We start from the raw sequence: 23,001 nt of genomic DNA on the forward strand, positions 1-23,001 counted from the left end.
TGTTCTCATTGTTCAATTCCCACCTATGAGTGAGAACATGCGGTGTTTGATTTTCTGTCCTTGCGATAGTTTGCTCAGAATGATGGTTTTCAGCTTCATCCATGTCCCTACAAAGGACATGAACTCATCCTTTTTGATGGCTGCATAGTATTCCATGGTGTATATGTGCCACATTTTCTTAATCCAGTCTATCATTGATGGACATTTGGGTTGGTTCCAAGTCTTTGCTATTGTGAATAGTGCTGCAATAAACATACGTTTGCATGTGTCTTTATAGCAGCATGATTTATAATCCTTTGGGTATATGCCCAGTAATGGGATGGCTGGGTCAAATGATATTTCTAGTTCTAGATCCCTGAGGAATCGCCACACTGTCTTCCACAATGTTGAACTAGTTTACAGTCCCACCAACAGTGTAAAAGTGTTCCTATTTCTCCACATCCTCTCCAGCACCTGTTGTTGCCTGACTTTTTAATGATCACCATTCTAACTGGTGTGAGATGGTATCTCATTGTGGTTTTGGTTTGCATTTCTCTGATGGCCAGTGATGATGAGCATTTTTTCATGTGTCTGTTGGCTGCATAAATGTCTTCTTCTGAGAAGTGTCTGTTCATATCCTTTGCCCACTTTTTGATGGGGTTGTTTGATGTTTTCTCGTAAATTTGCTTAAGTTCTCATGGATAGGAAGAATCAATATTGTGAAAATGGCCATACTGCCCAAGGTAATTTATGGATTCAATGCCACCCCCATCAAGCTACCAATGGCTTTCTTCACAGAATTGGAAAAACCTACTTTAAAGTTCATATGGAACCAAAAAAGAGCCCGCATTGCCAAGACAATCCTAAGCCAAAAGAACAAAGCTGGAGGCATCGTGCTACCTGACTTCAAACTATACTACAAGGCTACAGTAACCAAAACAGCATGGTACTGGTACCAAAACAGAGATATAGACCAATGGAACAGAATAGAGCCCTTGGAAATAATAATAAAACAGAGATATAGACCAATGGAACAGAATAGAGCCCTTGGAAATAATACCACACATCTACAACCATCTGATCTTTGACAAACCTGACAAAAACAAGAAATGGGGAAAAGATTCCCTATTTAATAAGTGGTGCTGGGAAAACTGGCTAGCAATAAGTAGAAAGCTGAAAATGGATCCCTTCCTTACACCTTATACAAAAATCAATTCAAGATGTATTAAAAACTTAAATGTTAGACCTAAAACCATAAAAACCTTAGAAGAAAACCTAGGCAATACCATTCAGGACATAGGCATCGGCAAGGACTTCATGACTAAAACACCAAAAGCAATGGCAACAAAAGCCAAAATTGACAAATGGGATCTAATTAAACTAAACAGCTTCTGTACAGCAAAAGAAACTATCATCAGAGTGAACAGGCAACCTACAGAATGGGAGAAAATTTTTACAATCTTCCCATCTGATAAGGGGCTAATATCCAGAATCTACAAAGAACTTTTGTATAATTATAAGGCTGTTTATGAAAATGGATTCTGCTCATGGATTCAATGGCCAATCCCCTCATGTGAAGTAAGTGTTCCTCTAATTGTAGCAACTATGGAAGAATTGGCCTAAGTTCGGGTTTCAAGGGCTGAAGTCATTTTAGAAACATAAGGTCGCATAAGAAGCAATAGGAACTTTACTAAGTAACAGTTTTAGATACCCAAAGCATCCAGATTTTAAGCTTTCCAGAGACCTGGCTTCAACATCTGTTTAAATTGAAAACTAGAGTCATTTCACTAATTACAACAATAACTTTTAAGGAAGAAAGACATGTTAGATATATCATCCTCAACATATTCTGAATGACACATGCTAAGCTTGTGTGTATGTGTATCTGCACGTACATGCACAGAATATTCAAAATAGGTTTTGCACCATGCTTTATTCATTTTCCAAACAACTTGCAAATATGTAGACTTCTTATGTACAAACATCTGTAACAAAAGAATATTTCAAAGTAATAAATTGACATTTTAAATTTTCAGGTTTTTAAACTACAGGATTGTTCTGAGTTGATTACTGTGATTTAGGTTTTAAGTGGTGTCTCCCTCTGGTGTACTATCAATCAAGTTTATGAAGCCAACAAGCCCTAAACCAAAAATGAAGCAGTCTAAAAGATCAAGTCCATGGAGGAAGGCTTTAAAACAACTAGTCTTCAGTGTAACTCTGATATGCGTGAAATACTATAGTAGCTTACACAAAGCGAGCTCAGTTTTATGTAAATGAAAATTCAGGTTCAAAAACACTCAACATAATTTATAAATTCTCCATATGGATAAGAATGGTATAAAAACAATTAGACTTTAATCCTGAAAAGACAGATAGGGAACAGATGTTTTTATATTTAAAAAATTCTACAGTCTACCAAAAAATAACTCGCTGATTTTTCTAATTAAAAACTCAAAAACAAACCCTATAAATGGTGATTGATTTTAAGTATTTTTTTCAAAATAAATGGGTTTGAAACTTAAGCAGGAAAAATAGTTAACCTGTGACTGACATTACTTTTCTTACTGACATTAGTTTTCTTACAGATTTAGCTCTCATAAGTTAGTCATTTTTTTTCTTTCTTGTGACAAAATGTTTAGCACAGATGGAACTGGTTGGCCAAAGTTTGATCTCTTTAAATAATAAATACACATTCTATATTTCTTCCACAGGTATAGAAGAAGACCCTATCCACAAAGATACCACTGCAAATGAAACATTAGAAAGGAATAGAGAATATACATACCAATGGCTTCACACACAGGTTGGGGTTCATGAAACGACTAGTTCCAGAAATATGAAATGGTGAGGTCATTTCCTCTAAATTAGATTTTTGTATTGTAAACACATCTTGAAAATTGAAACCTAGGTTAATTATGATAAAACAAACATGACTTTATAGCCAAAGGCCAATACGCTACGTTGCCAGGTAATACAAAGGCCTTTCATATAGAATAGATTTAATTACTCCTTCTATTTTTCACCCTGAAATGTTTGGGAACAACTCTATTCTGTAATACTTGAAACCAACAGATGAGCCACAAAAATAATTCTACTCTATAAAGTAAAAAATGTGGTATTCATTAAATTTTTTTAGATATCATGTATATTATAGGTTGTGTTTTATTTTGCTTTATTTTTGTTATTTATAATTTTGACAGTTAAAATTATAATTCAACCCTGTGGCTGTTACTTTACCAGTCATGTAATTCATTTCACTGATGCCCCAAAGCTTCAGTTTCCTCTTTAATAAAGAGAGAATAATTCTGACTCATGGCGTACAGGTGAGTTACAAGGTTGAAGATATCAAATGTTTATATTCTCTAGCAACAAGGTACCTTAAATCTAAAAGTTGCTTAATTAATTTTTGTTATATTAATGTATGTACCATTTTGCTAGGGCTGCCATAACAAAATACCAGATTGGGTAATTTAAACAAGGGAAAATTAGTTTATCTCACTCAGCTCCAGAGGCTACAAGTTCAAGATCAAGGTGTTAGCAGGTTTAGTATCTTTGGAGACCTTCTCCTTTGTTTGCAGATGGCTACTTTCTTGCTGTATCCTCACATTGTCATCCCTTGGGCTGTGTTGTCTTTGTTCTAATCTTCTCTTCCTATAAGGACACCAGTGATATTGGATTAAGGCACACCTATATGATCTTATCTACCTTATTACCTCTTTCCAGTCTCTAAGTACAGCCATATTCTGAGGTACTAGGGGTTAGAACTTCAATATATGAATTTTAGGGGACAGAATCCAGCCCCTAACAATGTGGTATAAAGCATGTATGCATCCTGAACCAAAGACTTAAGGAAATAAAAGTCCAGAGATGATATTTTTACATAGGTTTTCAAGATTTTTGTTTTAGCTACATATATCCACAAAGGAGTAAAAGTGTTATTATGGGCATTTATTAAAAATGTAAGCTTGGCCGGGCGCGGTGGCTCACGCCTGTAATCCCAGCACTTTGGGAGGCCAAGGCAGGCGGATCACGAGGTCAGTAGATCGAAACCATCCTGGCTAACACGGTGAAACCCCGTCTCTACTAAAAATACAAAAAATTAGCTGGGCGCGGTAGCAGGCGCCTGTAGTCCCAGCTACTCGGGAGTCTGAGGCAGGAGAATGGCACGAACCCGGGAGGCGGAGCTGGCAGTGAGCCGAGATAGCGCCACTGCACTCCAGCCTGGGCGACAGAGCCAGACTCCGCCTCAAAAAAAAAAAAAAAAAAAAAAAAAAAAAAAAAAAAAAAAAAAAAACACTAAGCCAATATTGAATAGAAAGACAATTTTAGAAATATTTCCAGTCATTGTGGGTAGTAACTGTTTCACATGAGTATCAAACACACAAACAAAAAGCTATAATTATTATAGTTAAAACTTAGTTTAACAGCAAGTCAAAATAGGTTTAAAACAAATCTCATTTAATATATATAAACCTAACTTTAATATATGATCAATTATATCCATTTAATTCATTTAAAAATGTGAAAAATCATATGGAAATGAAAATAAAACTTTATGATCTGAATTATGTCAGATTGTAATGTGAACAGAAAAGTAGGAATAAAGGCATCAATATTTGAGAATTTTTATCTTACTAAGTATTCAAATTAATGGAAGCACAATTTATTTTATGTTGTTATTAATCGATTTAATTAATAGGGTAGTATTTTATTCTGTTTTGTGTTACTATAACAGAATAGCTCAGACTGGGTAATTAATAAAAAAAAAAGAGGTTTAGTTAGCTCATGGTTCTGCAGGCTGAGTTGTTCAAGGAACATGGCACCAGAATCTGCTTGGTGTCTGATGCCAGGTCACCACATGGTGGAAGGTCAATGGGGAAATAGACACATATGAAGGGGCAAAGCCCAAGGGGTATACTGGCTTTTCAACAACCCATTCTCGTGGGAACTAATCCAGTCCTGCCAGAACTAATCCAGGCTAACAAGAACAAGAACTCACTCACTGCAAGAATAGCACCAAGGCATTCATGAAAGGTAACCACCCTCATGACCCAAACACCTGTCCACTAGTTTCCAGCACCCAACGTTGCTACATTGGGGATCAAATTTCAACATGGGTTTTGGTGAAACTACATCCAAACCATAAGAGAAAGCATCCTTAGAACTATAAACAAACGTATAATAATAGAATCCATAACTTACTATTTCTGTTAGCCAAATATAAGAGGTCTTGTTCAGAAAATTAAAAACATTAGAACAGATGTAAAGAAAAATATAAGAAAAATGTTTCATGATGAAATTTTGATATATTTAAATATTCAACAATAACCCTTACTCATAAATAAGTTATATATAAAATTTTAAACAATAAGCAATTGTTAATAAACTTTCTCCTTTGAAAATAGAATATATTAAATAGGTAGTCATATTTTAAGAAAAAAATTATTTTCAAAGACAAGAGTTCTTGAAAAGCCAAATATCATTGTTCTAGTTTTAAACAGAATTTTATTTTGAATATTAGTATAACACATTAAACACACTAGAGCTATTTTAAAAGTAGGAAACTTTACTTTTTTGAAAAGACGACTAAAACATATAAGCAAATACAAATAAAATGTTTAAAAATTCTATAATTTGTTAACCATCTTTAGTAGTACTAATCAATTGTGGCTCTTTGCATGTGTTTATGTTTGACAAAGAAGGGTGGTATTGAAGTGTTATTTAGAAATTGAGTTTTATCTCAAATTTATTTTTTTAAATTAGGGAAAGATGTACATTTGTACTTATTTTTACTTGTAACTTAATTTAAGAAAACTGTTATTTCCATTTTGTAAATAACGAATTTCTCTCAAGCTTTTTAGTTGGGTGTTTCTTTTATATGCTTCCTCTACATTTACATTATAAAATACTTTCTGTTTTTGTCACTATGCAGCAATCACTTTTTGCCTGAGTTAGATCCAGATGTACTTAATGGTGGAAGAGTTCAGCTTGTGGTAAGAAATGTGCTTAAAGTTACAGAAAAATGTTGTAGACACTAGTGCTCAAATAAATGGCACTTTAAAATATGTTTATAATTAAACTATGAAAATATCACAACTCTATTTGGGATAATATCAAAATATCATGTGTTAAAATAATAACATCTTTTCTTGACTTGTAATACAATTTAAAATGTGACATTGCTTAAAAATGTTAATTTTATGTGGCAGATGTAAAAATATTAGCATCCTACAACTTTAAAATAAAATTACTCTGGATGGAAAATTGAAACTTTTTTCTTGGGTATTTTAGCAGAGTAGAATTTGTAGGCTATAACTGGAGGAAATACCAAAGCACCCTCATTACTCAGAAAATCCAACCATATAAAAAATTAACAAATAATTGTGAGCTCAACCACTCTATGTAATAAAGTGTAAAATATTGGAGCTTTTGGTACAACCAGGTTTTAAACATAATGATCAGAATAAAGATGCTATGCAGTATAACTGTATGTGCATTGCAAAAGTCAATTGCACTATATGCTACTAGATAAGCAGAAGGAGAATGGTCAATTTGGAGTCTAGGAAAACTGATCACATGAAACAAGAATTTTTCAGTGTGTTTCTAGAAATTTCCAGAGAAGAGAGTATTCTGACCAGTGACAGAAGTGTGTGGCCTTTTTGGTAGGTGAAAATAGATGCATCAGGTGACCCTAAGTTTACAACCAATCATTACTCCTTGCTCAGATTCTGCATTCACCAAAAAACTGATTATAATTTAGCTTGGCTTATAGAATTTTATATTAAAAGATCATGTGCTTCTTGAATGAAATGAGTCTTATGATTTCCAGACCAGTTATGTTCATCATTTTCATGAACAACTCATGCAAGTAGTTTTCCTGAAAGAGAAGCAAATATTAAGGTAGTTGCTAGCTAAATTGCATGTGTTCTGGAAAATACTTTTGGAATCTAAGCACAGATTTGAGATAACTACTCAGCAAATATCTTCTTGCATTTTAATAGAGACCTCTCTAAGAAAGTGGCCTGTAGATTATCCAAGGAAAATTGCTAATTTAGGCCATTAACACTACCCATATTATTGATTAACACTTTGGCACAGATTGGTTAGTGGCCACTTTAGAGCAAGAATTGAGATCATAAATCTGCCAAGGAATGCAAGGATAAAGAAGTGATATAATATTTTGGTCAAGCATGGTGGCTCAGGCCTGTAATCTCAGCACTTTCGGAGGCTGAGGCAGACAGACTTCTTGAGCCCAAGATTTCAAGACCACTCTGGGTAACATGGCAAAACCCCATCTCTACCCCCAAAAATACAAAAAAAAATAGCTGGGCATGGGGGTGCACACCTGTAGCCCCAGCTACTTGGGAGGCTTAAGTGGGAAGATCATTTGAGCCCAGAAGATGGAAGTTTCAGTGAGTTGAGATTGCACAACTGTACTCCAGAGTGGATGTCAGAGTGAGACTCTCTTTCAAAAAACAAAAAAGTTATGATATTTAATTTTTCCATGTTTAAAAATGAATGAAAACTGATCAGAAAGATTACTGATCATAATAGGTTTATGAGATTAATGCAAGGATATTAATCCTTTTTCCATATTCCTCTATCTTCCACTATATACAAATAAATAATATACATTACAATGATACATTTTGTTTTCACATTGAAGAGATACAACTGAACACAAAAACAAGGTAAATGGTAGTAGAATACAAATATCCAGATGTCTCTTTTTTTAATTGAGTGGATGCAGGGAAAGGCATCAGTGGCTTTTATCAAAAGGATACAGAGCTGACTAAAGGACCAGAGTAGATATCTAGAAGAGTATTAGAGAATGAAAGCACCCCACTTGCCCACTTGTGCCAGGGAACTGGAGGCAGATAATTACACAATCAGTACAAGGCTGTAACTAGGAGGAAAACTAAAAGTAAAAACAGAAAGAAAAAACCACTGCAACTGTTACTAGTATAAGATTCTTAAAAATGTAATAATAACACCCACAATAAAAGGACAGAAAATTATGAAACGAAAGTTATCAAATATTAAGAAAGGACAGATGGGTATGCAAGCAAACCAATTATAAACTCTGGAAGTAAAAAATTTCATTTATATACACTAGACTGGACACTATAAAAGATAAATTTAGTAAATCAGAAGATTATCTACAAAGAAACAATAATTAAATTGACAGCTAACTTCATATCAGAAGCAATGAATGCCAAAAGACAATGGATTTTATTTCTTAGTTATAGGGATGAGTATCATCCAGAATACTCTTTAGTAACCTTCAATAGTAAGGCAAGAATAAGTCATAATCAAACATTTAAATTCTGGATATTGAGGAAACTAGTAAATAACATTTCTGTCTTTCAAAGAAGAGCAAAGCATATTGCATGACAGGAATTAGAAAAATGGAAACAAAATATCATTTTCTTTACGTCCAAAAATATATCAGAAGTCATGTCAAATATATAGACAATTTTATATTTAATTGACTAAATGGACCCCCCCAAACCCTGGAATTTTCCTGCAGAAGACAGAATTATAATTCAGGTTTCCCAGGAAACATACTCTGATAGTTTTATGTTTGAATGCAGAGAGTTTATTCAGCAGAGCTTTCCAAAACGACTCCTGTGAGAGATGAAAGAAGCAGAAATGAACAGAGGAAAATAGTGACCTTCAATAGAGATGCATCAGAGAAAGTGAGGTCTGGAGACAGGGAAGACCCTTTTGGGTTGTCCTAGCTTGAGGCAAGAGGACCAGGCTTTAATATTCCTGTATCTCCTCAGGAGAAGGTATGACTTTGATAAGGCAGTTCTCTTCAGCGAAGGATAATTTCCAGAGAGGGATTTGGCTGAGACCCATCAGGCTGCAGTTTTCTCAGTGACTATCTCTGACTCAGTTGTTAAACATGATCTAGGTAGGGTATGATAATATCAAGGCAAGTTTAGTATTCATGAGTGCAACAACTTAGTCTAGAAAATGTGTCAATTGTACCCAAATAAATCTATACATTAGAGGAAATCTCATCCAATGTTACAATAGTTGTTGCAAGCCTGATAAATCTCATCTTAAAATGTGTATTGAGGATTAAAAACCCAAGAATATGTGGGTCGACTTTGAAAAAGAATAGTAAGTTGTGTCACAAGACATAAAGGCTTAGTAAAAAGCTAAAGCAAACTTCGTGGTTCTGGCACAGGAATGGATGAATAGACCAATAGAAATGAATAGCAAGGTCAGGAATAGATCTATGACTCTGTACTATAAAGATTGGAAAGCTGAGATTGTTTACTAAATGGCATTGAAAAAATACAGGAGTATGAATGCACACCTTTTACAACAGTGGACAGAACTCAGAAAGTTCGAAGATCCAAATATGAAAGGTAAAGCTGTAAAACAGGTAAAACAAGGAATAATATCTTTGCAACTTAGCAGTTAAAAATACATTTTTAAAAAGGTATGAATAGTACAAACTATATGGCAAAAATATCAGTTGACTGTGTTAAATTAAATATCTCTTTGTGTTAAGGATTTTATAGAAAAGGTTAACAGGTATATGACTACTGTTTTCAGTGCCTCGTTTAACAGAGCTCAATATCTAAATATAAAAAGATCTCTTTCAGGTAACCCAATGAATACATTAGAAAAATAATATAAATTGGTGGTTCACAGAGATGATGCCTAAATGGGCAAGTGTATGTGAAGAAATGCTCGGTTTCCAGATGGGAGGAATGAAAATGAATATTAAGATGTCTTATGACTATACTAATCAAATGGCAAAAATTGGAAAACTGGATATTGCAAAGGGATGTCACCAATGTGGAAATCCTTGCGTACAGTTGGTGAAAGTAGAAGCTGGTACAGTCATTCTGGAAAGAAATTTGTCATTGTTTATTAAAGTAGGTATTTGAATATCCTATTAGTCTGCAAGCCCATTCTTGGAGGAAAAAAAGATACATATTTTTGGATACATATATATATTTGGATATATATATATATATTTCTGGATATATATGTATCTTTTTGATGTATATATATTTCTGGATATATATATGTATGTGTATGTGTGCATATATACATATATATATGTCCCAGATTATTTTTACATACAGCCATCAAAGAATATATACCAAGAAGTGTGTTGCTGTATTATTTATACACATTTAGAGGCAACTTAAGAACTCTTTATTAAATAAATGAATAATTGTTTGGATATATATTATGAAACACAATACAGCAGACAAGAGGAATAGATTAAAACCATGCAGAAAATAGATATATTTAAATTACATATTATTGTTTTTAAAAATTAATGACCAAAATTTTAATACCAATTTGTTTGTTTTCCTAATTGTTTCTGCTTTGGGCTATGATGTAGTATAGACCAGTCCTTCTGAAGAAAAACGTTTTTATAAAACCCGGATAAAATTAATCAGACAACTATTTTATAAGTTGAAAAACAGACAGCACAGGACTATGATCCCTGAGATAAAAGAAACACATGAGTTCCACAGTCAATTCAGGTAACAGCTTGGAAACACTTTCTGGACTGCAGCAGAGGGAAGGGAAGCCTAAAGAGAGCTCAGTAGTTTCACTGAGTTGAAAAGAAAGAGAGAAAGGAGTATTCAGAGTTGCTGAGATAAAAGGTATTTACAGGGTAAAATACTAGAGAAAGTGTTGCAAAAATTGGTATAGTGGTTTCCTTAAGTGTTTGGCCAAATACTAAGCTCTGTATATAGTGCACTATGTGACTCATTGAGGTCCAGAAGGGAACAGCTACTGGGAATATCTGAACTGAAAAGAGACTCTAGAGACCAATCAAAACCGGGAAACATTGGAGTTCTGACCTGCTACAGTGGAAAACGTCCCAGACGTTTAGTTAAGACCATGTAAAGTTAAACTTTAGGAAGGGGTGACTCTAGCCCTGGATTAAAAACTCCTCTAGATCCACATAGTAAAACATAAATGTAAGCCTCAAAAAGACCAAGTTAATCAACAAATAAATCAACTGCCTGCTAGAATAAAAACTGCCTCTGTTAGAATAAAAGCTAACAGAGTTTAAAGGGTGCTAACAAAATCTACAGATTCAGCAAGTAAAATTACGATGTCCAGTGTGCAGTAAAAAATTGCTAATCCTTCAAAGCAGCAGGAAAATGAACCTTGTAAGAAAAGAAAATCATCACTAGAACCAAATCAGATAACCTTTCTAAGATTCTTGCCTGCAAGTTATAACATCTATTATAAATATATTCAGAGATCTAAATGTTGAGGAAACAGATTGAAATCTTAATAGAGAAAATAAACTTTAAAAAATAATAAGATAGAAAATCTAGAACTGAAAACTATTTCACCTTAACTGAAAAAAAATAATGGCTGGACTTAATAAATTAGATATTGGGAAGAAAAGTGCACTCAGAAACAAAGCAAGATAAACTCCAAAGTAGGGCAGAGAGAGAAAAAATAACTTTAAAAAAATCAAAGCTTGAGTGCTCTGTCAGATAATAGCAAGCAAGCTAATAGATATGTTGTTGACTTTCCGGAAGAGAGATTAGAGATGAAAAAAATATGTGAAAACTAATCACTGAAAACATTTAAAATTTGATGAGAAATATGAGAAAACAGATTTAAAAAGCTTAACACAAAAATTACACCTATGCACATCATAATCAAATTGCTGAAAACCAACAAGAAAGAAAAAAATTTAAAGCAGCTAAAGTATACATGATATACAGGGGACCATTTGTAAGGATTATGGTTCACTATCGATCACAAATATTGACATCCAGAAGAAAGTGGAAGAAAAAAATGTCAACCTTCAATTCTCTATCTAGTAAAAATAGAATTGTAATTTACCACATTAACATAAAAAGGAGAACAATCATTATCTCAATATATGCAGAAAATGTTTACCGCGAATTCAACAGATTTGTGGTAAAAATTCATGGAAAATTAGGACTAGAAGACACTTTCTTAACTTGATACACTTAGTGGTTAAAGGCCCAATGTTTTGTACCTAATATCAGGAACAAGGCAAGAAAATCTGATTGGAAAAAAAACCATCTGATTTTCACAGATGACATCTTCTTGTAAATAAAAGTCTTAAGAAATCCTCACAAACAGTTTAGACATAATAAGTGAATTTACTCAAGGACACACAATAAAAATTAATTTAAAATATGCTACATTTCTAAATATTAGCAATAAAGTTTAAAAATTAAATTTAAATATTTCATTCATGAGTGTCAACAAATGGAAAATATTTAAAAATAAATGTTAACATTGAAATATGCAAGCCCTCTACACTAATAACTGCAAAGCACTGCTTTAAAAAATTTCAGAGACATACCATATTTATAAATAAGTTGAAAAACTCAAATTGTAAGAAATTAATTCTCCCCAAGTGTTCTGTAGATTCAAAGCAATCCCAGTAAAATTTTTGGTAGAAATGTACACACTGATATTAAACTGTGTATGGAAATGGAAAGGACCTAGAACAGCAAATGCAATCTTGAAAAAAGAATAGTAAGACTCGTGCTACGCAGAATTCAAGACTTGCTATCAATCCCCAGTAATCAAGACTGTTTTTTATATATATATATATATATATATATATATACACACACACATATATATGTATGTATATATATTTATATATGTGTTAAGATACAAGAATCTATCAATGGAAAGTATAGGAAGTCCAGAAAAATACTCACACTTGTAAGGTCAATTTATTTTCTATAAAGTATCAAAACAATTCAAGGGGGGGAAAGATAACCCTTTCTACACATAGTGCTGGACAACTAGATAACTATATGAAAAAAGAATCTTGACTCCTACTTCTCATCTTATGAAAAATGAATTTAAGATGAATTATGAGCCTTAATTTAAAAGCCAAAATTGTAAAACCTATTGAAGTGGCCTGGCAAGGTGGCTCGCGCTTGTAATTCCAGCACTTTGGGATGCCCAGGGAGGTGGATCATTTGAGGCCAGGAGTTTGTTACCAGCCTGGTCAACATGGTGAAACTCCATCTCTATCAAAAATACAAAAATTAGCTGGGCATGGCGGCACATGCCTGTAATCCCAGCTACTCAGGAGGCTGGGACACAAGAATCCCTTGAATGGGGGAGGCAGACTTTGCAGTGAGCTGAGATCACACCACTGCACTGCAGCCTGGGCAACAGAGCAAGACCCTGTCTCCAAAAAAAAGTAAAATATAGTCAAATAAATAAAAATAAAACCTATTGAAGAAAACAGTAAGATACATCCACAAACCTGGCATAGGCAAAAAGCCTAAATCAAAAGTTACAAATCAATTATAGTTTATATTTAAAAGCATTTGCCCTTACCAAGACACAATTCAGAAAATAAAGAGAAATGAAAAGTCAAACCACATTATCGGAGAAACATTCATACTCTATTTCTGTCAAAAGCAAATGAAAAGGTGTTCACTTACAGAACTATATAATACCACTATATAATACCACTCTACCCCATTAGAGTGGTTAAAATAAAAAATACTGAAATTATCAAATGTTGACAAGCATGCAGAGCAACTGTATCTCTCATGCATTGCTGGTGAAAATGGTACTGCCACTCTGGAGAAAAAAACTTTATAAGCTTTATAAGCTTGTAAAGACTCTGGTACCTTCAGAAGCTTTATAATCTTCTTATAAAGTTAAATATAAACTTAACATATGACCTAATTATTCTTCCTCTGAGCATTTTTCCTAGAGAAGTGAACTTTTATTCAAACAAAAAACTGTACATAAACTTTCATAGCAGTGTTATTTGTAATAGCCAAAACTTAACACAACTCAAATCTCATTGAATGGGTAAAAAAAATAAAGAAATAATGGTACATACATACAATGGATATACAACACACAACTAAAAAGCAATAAACAAGAAAGCTGTTGACATATACAAATATTTCCATCGATCTCAAGAACGTTATGTTGAGTTAAAAAGGGCTAATCTCAAAAGATTACATGCTGTATTATTTCATTAATATAATATCCTTAAGAATCACATAATTATAGTAACAGAGAAAACATGATCAGTTGCCATGCTTAGGTTGGGGAAAGGATGTGACTGTAAAGGAGAACAAGAGAGTTTCTTTGGGAAGACGGAACAGATTTGTGTCCTAATTGTGATAATAGTTGAATCTATACATATTAATATAATACATAATCTATACATATATGTATGCATAATTTATACATATGATAAAATGTCATAGAACTACAAACAAGAAAAAATTAGGGCATGTGAAAGCTAGCGAAGTCCTAATAAGGTCAGTTGTTTAGTAATAGTAAAGTAATAGTATTGATACAGTGTCAGTTTTCTGGTTTTGTTGATCATGATTTGGTTATGTGAAATGTTGTCATTGAGGCATGGTGGGTGTAGGGTGCATAGGGAACTCAGTGCTATTTTTTGTGACTTCTATGGTAGTTTTAAACTTCTATGGGAGTTGAACTTCATGTTTAAGGTCTTTGCACTTTACGGCATGTACATTATGTCTTTTAAATATTAAAAGTGCCTTCCCTACCCACATATGTTATATAACAAGACGTCTGTCTTATTACATAAAAAAAGGAGTTTGTGAAAAGATAATATATTATGAATTTAGGAGTATGCATAATTCATTTTCTTTACATGAAGTTAAAAAGCTTTTAAAATCACTCATATGTCTAGATATGTTACAAATAATTATGTGATATATTTATAGTATATATTGTAATTTTGCCATAATTTGCAAATTATTCTAACAGTTAAAATAAATGAACTAAATCTGGATCTCACATATATAATGTACAGTGAAAAAAGCAAGCATCAGAAAATATATCATTTATGTTAATTTTGAAATAATACTCTAAAATGTTTGATACATATGTAGAAAAACAAAGTAGCATGTAAGGGGACTTCATCTTTATAAAACTTGCTGTCTCTCTTTATAAAGAAATATCTGGGTAATAAGTACATAGACATTTGTTTTTATGTGTGTTGTTTTGTATATCTTCACTTCCAAAAAGAATACTTTTAAAATTAATAATTAATAAAATCTTGTTTATGAAAAAAATGTAGAAGAAGAGGAAATCCCTCTTGTTTAATATATGAGAGAGAATCTCTTTTTTAATTAAGCTGCCAAAGTTGGAGGTGAATCAGAATCCAAATGCTTGGAAAGTCCTGTCCTAAAATGTACATCCCTCATTTCATTGTGAAATTATAGGGCGGAAGTGGGGAGAGCGGCAATTACAAACCTTTGTAGGTAGGGCGATAAAAGAGATCGGTTCCAAAGACAAAGACCTAAAAGAATTTTGCAAAATTACAGTCTAATAAGTATTTGCCATTATGTTGTATGTGAGAAAATTCTTATCTGACATTAACTTGAGATTGTTTATTATAACCATAAAAAATATTGCAGTATTTTGGAATCCAACATACCTTTTTATAGAATAAATGTCGAATGTGTGTTCAGTTATCTTCAGGTTTTTTAAGTTGGCCCTCCATATCTGTCAACCAACTCTGGATTGAAAATATTCAAACAAACAAAAAATAACAATACAACGATAAAAATGATGCAAATAAAAAAGCAATAGAGTATAACAACTATTTATGTAGCATTTACATTTAATTAGGTATTAGAAGTAATCTAGAGATTATTTAAAATATAAGGGAGAATATGCATAGGTTATATGCAAATAATTCTCCATTTTATATAAGGGACTTGAGCATCCATGGATTTTGTTATCTGATCTGTGGAAGTCCTGAAACAAATCCCCACAAATACTGAGGGACGACTGTATATACAATTTACATGACATTGAAGAAAATCTGTATCTTCTTTACCATTTCTCTATTTTTTAACACTAAGCAGAGAATGATATTTAGTTGGGAAGCCAATGTTTTCAAAAATAAGATCTAAATATTATTGCATATCGCTGTGCCAGATTCACTGAAAGACATTTAACTAGCCAATTTATGAAATTTCTAGGTTTGCTTTTATGCTGCTAAGTGGCATCGTTGTGAAGCCATGTGTTTCCGGTAATTTTACTTCTAAAGTTTATTTCCTATATAATTGACCAAATTAGTAACTGACACTAGTTATTTTCTACTTTGGAAAAAATCATCTTTGCATGTTAATGACTTAGATGATAATAAATTTTTTGGAAGGTGTTTATTTACAAATATTTTCTTGACTGTAGGTGTTTTGTCTTATTTAGGGGAGAGTGGGAATTCTACTTTCTAAATAGGTGTAGTGAAATTATGTCATTACATTTAAATAAATAAACCTTATTTTACAATATTAAGGCTTATAATCTTAAAGCTTCTTTAGTCTTCAGGAGGGTCCCTTATGTGGTTCACATGTTTTTTCTTGTTATCTGAGTAGCCTCTCCAAATTGTGGTATTGCTTTGATATTTCCCCTTAACTTTTGACTGTTTTTTTTTTTTTTAAGGTTTACCATTGATGGAACTTTTCTAATGCAGCTATTCTAATGTTAGACATGTACTCTTGGATACTATTGAAATACATTTCAAAAATAATGTATAACTTTTATTATTATTATTATACTTTAAGTTTTAGGGTACATGTGCACATACAAATCACAAGTATAAATTGGAAACGATTTTTATTTATTTTATTTTAATGTTTTCTACCGAGGTTTTTTGACAATGTCATTATATTACTTAGCCAGTTACATTAAGAAATGATTGACATTATACAATGGTTTATATTCTGAACTCAGCAAGAGCAATACTTGCTTACTTAAAAATAGTATGTGAGGCAATACATATGTTAATTAGCTCAATTTAGCCATTCCACAGTGTATATATATATTTTAAAACATTGTGTTGTACATGATACATGTATACAATTTTTGTTTGTCAATTAAGACCAAATAAATCAGGGAAAAATAAATAAATTAGGAAAAATATAAATATATTAAGATAAATAAATAAATGTAAGTTCATATGTTTAAGAGTAGGAAGAAGGTTGGAGGGGGATGTAAAGGTGAAGGGCAAATATCTGAATTTTAAAGAGGATCGTTTTTGGATTCTAGTTCCTTGAGTCTTTGTGGCTCATCTTATGGAGACAGCTTTTTAACCACAGTGGTGGTTTTATGCTTTTATTTTGCTATATTTAAGTTTTCCTAACATCAAACATTAAGAACAATGCATTTTCACAGGATTTCAAGCATAGTGTGGTTTTGGTTAAATCCCAGCTTCTCTGAGGCTGCTTTGCTTTCCCTCATGGCATTTCCCCCTATTTCAGAACTGAATCCTAATATATCTTTATGTAATGATATTCAACATTATGTACAACAATGTTTTATAGGTAAGAAGCAATTATTTTTGGCACTTAGATTCGGTCTAAGTAATACAAATTCAAAGGCAATTTGAGATAAAAATAGATAATTTTTATGTTCATTAAATAATGTCCTGAAACATCTATATATTTATAATTATCCCCAAATTAGTATTAAATATAATATTTTTATATTGATAATGGCTTTAATGAGAAGGTAAAGATTGTCTGTGTCTGTAGCTTAATTGTATGCAAGCATGGGATGAAAAGCATTTCAGAGAATTTTATTGATAAGACTAATACATATAAGTGGCAACATATAATTTTTGCAAAAAATAACCCCATATGACATGTCTAACATTCAATTAAAAATTAAATAATATACTTGGCAAATAAATAATGTTAAGCTCTTTAAAGTTTCATCAGCTACCTTTGATATTGATTTTTATCAAAATTACTGTACTAAAATGTTTTCTTTTGTTGTACAGACTCAAATAGCAATCCTCAATTTTACAATCAACTCTTATTTGCAAAAAATGCTTTGACATAGTGCATTTGTTCTGCCTGGGCAGCAATAAAGGATTGTGGTATCATTTTGAAGAAGGTTGTTTGACAGAGCCTGTTTGTTTATTTGGGGTAATGTGAGCTGCATTCAGAAAATGCCATATTTTGTTTCATGATTGTATACATTCTCTTCCATTGCTCCCAGGCAAGACTTGTAAGCAGAGAAGACACGGATTTAGACCTTTTTTCCATGACCAGTGGAAGTGCTTTGTCTGTGAACAGAGAAAAAAAAAATCAGGCACACAGACACTCAGCAGGATCTTCAAGTAAGTTGTGGTTTCCTTCAAAATTAATTTAGAAATCACAAACGAATTGATGGAACCTAATGCCAACAAGCATTCTTTTTCAGATAGGGGGTAGGATGCCAGCAACCTGAACTGCCCAAAAATGTGTATTTAAATTTTTTCTTTCTTTAAATATCCTCTTTTGATATAAACAAAATTAAATTACTTCTAAAATTAACTGCATCAGTTTTTATTTTAATTGTATTCGGGGCTTCAATATCTCCTGCCCCCTACACCCTGGGAATCATATTGAATTCTTTGATCATTTAATTCTAAAAGAATTTTTAGACTAATTGTAAAATGCTAGATTTATATATGAAAGTAGTGTGTCTTGGCCTTTTGCCATTGATTTAATAGATACTGTATGTAAAGATAATTTCCAAAGATAATTTTTTAAAATAGAAGAGCTTTAAATAATATTATACTGTCAGAAAACATGCTTTCAAAAACTATTTCCATTGCATATGTAAGAGTTTGATTATGTCTATTAATGATGACTCTAATTCATAAACCTGTCACACACATCTATTACCTTTAACTTGGTGAGAAATATACATATATATTAAATATATAATACACTTATATAACATATTTGTTATATATGTAGAGAAAGAATATAAAAATAATGATTTCAACAAGAATTATATTGCAATTGTTAACTCTGAAAAATGTAAACATTTAAAAAATATCTGTATCTTGTGGTATTTCACGGGAATCGAGAGATTTCTTTCAAAGTCCTTATTTAACCCTAGAGAGTTTGAGATCTCTTCGAAAATGTGACAATACATTAGTATAAAAGGTATTTTGCTTAATATTACATTTTGTTAATTTCCCCAATATATAGGGAAACTCAAGACTTAATCATAATGAAGTCTTTATACTTAATTATAATTATTATTTTTGAAAGAGTTTTATTACTCACTGGTATTATAGTTATATATATACATATATATTTATAGACTCACACACACACACAATACAAAATCAATATTTGATTGAAAGTAAAAAATTCAGTGATCCAGATTTTGCTCTCCAGATAAATGAAAACTTCAAAATGATTATCTGACTTTCACTTTTCATCCAAGTACTTGGCTTTATTAGATTATAATCATTTATATTTATTAATACATGCAAGTTCATTTTGATAAATTTTAATTTACTTTTGAAATAATAATTTTAATATGTCTAATTTTAAAATATTTTCCAAGTTTCAAAAACCTTGGAGAGCTTGAATTTTTCTTATATGATTATAGAATCTGGTCATTGAAATGTTGCCCTAGTCAATATAGTTAAGAAATAAATATTTTAAGTTTAAATTATTCACCTAATATAAATTTTTTAGTTTTTAACATAATGTACTAACTTTATCAAATTTCAAAATCTTTATTCCATTTCAGAAGTTATCAGCCTGTGTCAATATTTATTAATAAATAATGATAATTTTATGCATTGCATATTACAAACTCATATGATATCACTTTGGAGCATTGTAGGTAAGAAACAAATTAAAAACAAAAACAAAAAATTGCTTTTTCACTTTAGAATTTCACAACTTCTGTTTATAATGTATTACCTGAATGTTAGCACATGAATAGCTCAATAAATCAGCAACTAGTTTCAAATATGCAAGTTTCATCATTCACTTACATGATATTTAATTATAGATTTTAGAAATATAATTACATGGAGTTCATTTTAACACATTCTCCAAGAAGCTGAAATAATGCAATTCTCACTGTAATTCCAACTACTTGTCAACAAATAATATTACTGAAAACACTACTAATCTCTGAATGTGTTAATAAGCAACAATTTAAGGCAAACTACTTTAGAAAAGTGGAGTTTTAAAAAAATAATAAAATGATTATTAATCAAATACTACTTGCTTAATCACTGTAGTTGCTAAGTAACTATAACAACATCAGTGTTATATAATAAAAAGGAGTGTGGTCTCTGAGGTCAATTTGCCTGGATTTGAATGAGGACTTAATCTTTAAAATAGGAATGATAATAGAAGCACCTCTTTGTAGAGTTGTTGTTGGGATCAAATGCATACCGGTTAGAACACAAACTGGTACAAAATCAGTGCTTAATAAGTCTTCTTTATAATCATCACCTAAACATAGTTATATAAGAAGCATCTATTGGGCTAAAGTATGGAAGTCTCAAGTATCTAGGCACATGGTCTAATTGGTTCAGCTTATAAGAAACCTACTCTTAGTTGCTTAATTAAAATATTTGGGTTAGTCTATTTTTCTGTAGAAATCAACGTCCTTGGGCCCTAGGCCTCCATGGCCCTGGGTCAACCAGTTACAGCATTGGTATCTTGAAAGCTCTTTTTCCTTTAGCTTTCTCTCTCTCTCAAAATTTGTCACCGTATAAAGCTATTAATAAAATATTTCTTTTAGCTTTGCAGGCCAAATCTAGAGAGTACTTTGTGGACTACAGCTGTAAAACTTTTTTGAGCCTTTGAACTTTTCTAGATATTTCTCTTTTAGTGTGTTATAATTTTATAACGTGTATTCTTTGGAATCAGACAAATTCAGATTGAAAATCCCAGTTCCACCATCACGTATGAGTTGTGTGCCCTTAGGTAAATTGTTTAACCTCTAACATTAAGTTTACTGTCTGTAAAATGGGAATAGTAATGTTTATATCATAGTTTTAGTGAGGAAAAATTGAGTGAAAATATACATAATGCATATGATATATTGCCTTGGGTATTATAGGGTCCTAAAGAATAGTACCTGTTGTCTTCATTGTTTGTTGTTGTGTGTTTTGTGATTCTCTTGCGTCATTACAAAACAACCCCACAGTAGAATTGTCTTCCTTTTCTGTGTGTCAAATATAATAAGACCAGGAGGAGTATACTTTTAACATACTGGCCATCTCAGGCAATATTGTCTTTCGTTAGGAAACTTCCTAAATTTTCTGTCCCTTTCCTTTTAGGCTTTACTATTTCCTTACAAAGAGGCCAAAGCAGTCTTCTGCTATCTAGATTTCTAATCTTTCTTTTGATTTACAAGGTTATGAAAGAGATTACATTCTCATTCAAAAATTGTCATTTATAAAATGGACATAGCAAGATATTTCCTCATTTATATAATATTTAGTCAAAATATTTGAATTTACTAAGTGATTTTAGTTTTCTCAATTAATTTCCTCATTTAATGCTTGAAGTATGCATTGCAATATATAATAATACTTTAATTGTTAGAGCAATTTATAGCTTTATACATCATCTTTATCTTTTCTCATGTATAATGATCATTTTTCTTTGACAGCTAACATAAATGAAACTCAGGAATTTAACTAATTTGCTTTTCACACAAAAATTAGCAAAGAAGAGCAGCAACTTGAATTTATCTTTGTTTTTGTTCCAAATCCAGTGATATATCATCTTTTATTCTTCTATGGACTAAAACACATAGCTTAGTTAGTAAAATAGTAGAACAAAAATTAATATAATTTTTAATCTTTAAATTATCCAAGAGTCATTTATTGAATGCTCACTGCTCACTGCGTACCCACGAGTGGTTTCCAGGTGCCTCCTTCTAATTATCTCTGTACTTTCCAGGATACATTCCATTTTCACAGTTAGTTGGAGTTTGAAAACCCACAATACCTCTGTAATAGTGAGTAATCAGACCCTCCTGAAGTTCTTCTTTGGTTATATCTAAACTTTTGAAAAGTTAGTCTTTTTAATATGGTATTGAATTTTCTGAATGTGATAGAAAACATTGTTCAGAAAAGAAGCAATTATAGTGGTTGAAGTGACTTAGAAAGACTTCTTAAAGGCACTATTCATGATTTGTGCCTAGAATGACATTTGGGATTTAAGTAAGGAAAGAGGTAGAAGAAAACCATTTAAGCAAAGGTAAAGGATAAAATACGAATGTATCATTGTGGAACATTGAAGAGTCTATCTGGGCCAGAGGTTCCATATACTGAAGTAAGTAATATAAGGTTGGATTAAAGAAGAAGCCTGGTTTTAAGTAAGTTTGAAAGTAAAGTAGAAGACTTGAAATTTCCTACTAATAATAAGTAACAAATGAAGATTTCAAAAAATAAGTGTTTTAGAAAACTAATATTTGTTAAAGAAAGGTATTCTGAATCTTTTCTAACATTACAACTTCCTCTAATATATTGAAAGAGTAATTTTATAGCTCTTATGAAAAAATATTTATTTTGGTGATAAAAACTTAAAAACGAAGTAGATTGCCAGGAGTTCATGCCTAATATTGTTTACAGGTAGAAGTCTAAGGATAGTACCTAAAGCAAAAGTAGATTCCAAAGATGGATATTGAGGTTTATTTGAAGTAGAATAAGCATATTTCAATAATATAATTTTAAACTTGCAAATCAAGAAGGTAGCATGTTGTGTATTTATGTATATTTGTGTATATCTATGTACATATATTCATATGTATACATGTATATGAACATCTAATTTGTGCATACCTGGAAATAAATGTGTGTGTCTGTGTGCGTGTGTGTGTGTGTGTGTGTGTAACATGCATAATAATTCCACACTGTGTGAACTCAAGAACTATCATGCATGTATTTAGGTATTATTATATAAACCACACATCATGATAGTAAGCAGTTACATACCTACAATGTGAAAATCACTTCCACAAGCCATTAAGAAAACATAAATATGAATTATATGTGCCTAGCACATAGTAGGCACTTACATTAAGTGAATAAACGAATATATGAGCCATTGTTGCTACTCTCCTATATCATGTGTTCATATCACTTTATTTTTAAATGGATATTGTTTTCCACAAAAACAAAGAGAAAACATTTTCTTTAACATTCATGGAGTTTTTTATAAACTGTATGTATGAGATTTAGATTAATAA

The 23,001-nt window shown here is 31.8% G+C and overlaps 1 protein-coding gene across 10 annotated transcripts in view; it reads left to right on the forward strand.

The window, feature by feature from the left end:
- LRRIQ1 (leucine rich repeats and IQ motif containing 1) overlaps positions 1 to 23,001 on the forward strand; it is a 243,654-nt gene that overhangs the window by 207,187 nt on the left and 13,466 nt on the right. For all 10 annotated transcript variants that reach the window (XM_063712208.1, XM_054527442.1, XM_054527444.1 and 7 more), the window contains 3 exons: positions 2,691 to 2,823; positions 5,912 to 5,972; positions 17,995 to 18,115. In XM_063712208.1, the coding sequence (XP_063568278.1) occupies positions 2,691 to 2,823; positions 5,912 to 5,972; positions 17,995 to 18,115 (315 nt within the window). The remainder of the gene's footprint in view (positions 1 to 2,690; positions 2,824 to 5,911; positions 5,973 to 17,994; positions 18,116 to 23,001) is intronic.

The sequence above is a fragment of the Pongo abelii genome, chromosome 10 (genome assembly GCF_028885655.2).
Source record: "Pongo abelii isolate AG06213 chromosome 10, NHGRI_mPonAbe1-v2.0_pri, whole genome shotgun sequence".
Taxonomy (NCBI): domain Eukaryota; kingdom Metazoa; phylum Chordata; class Mammalia; order Primates; family Hominidae; genus Pongo; species Pongo abelii.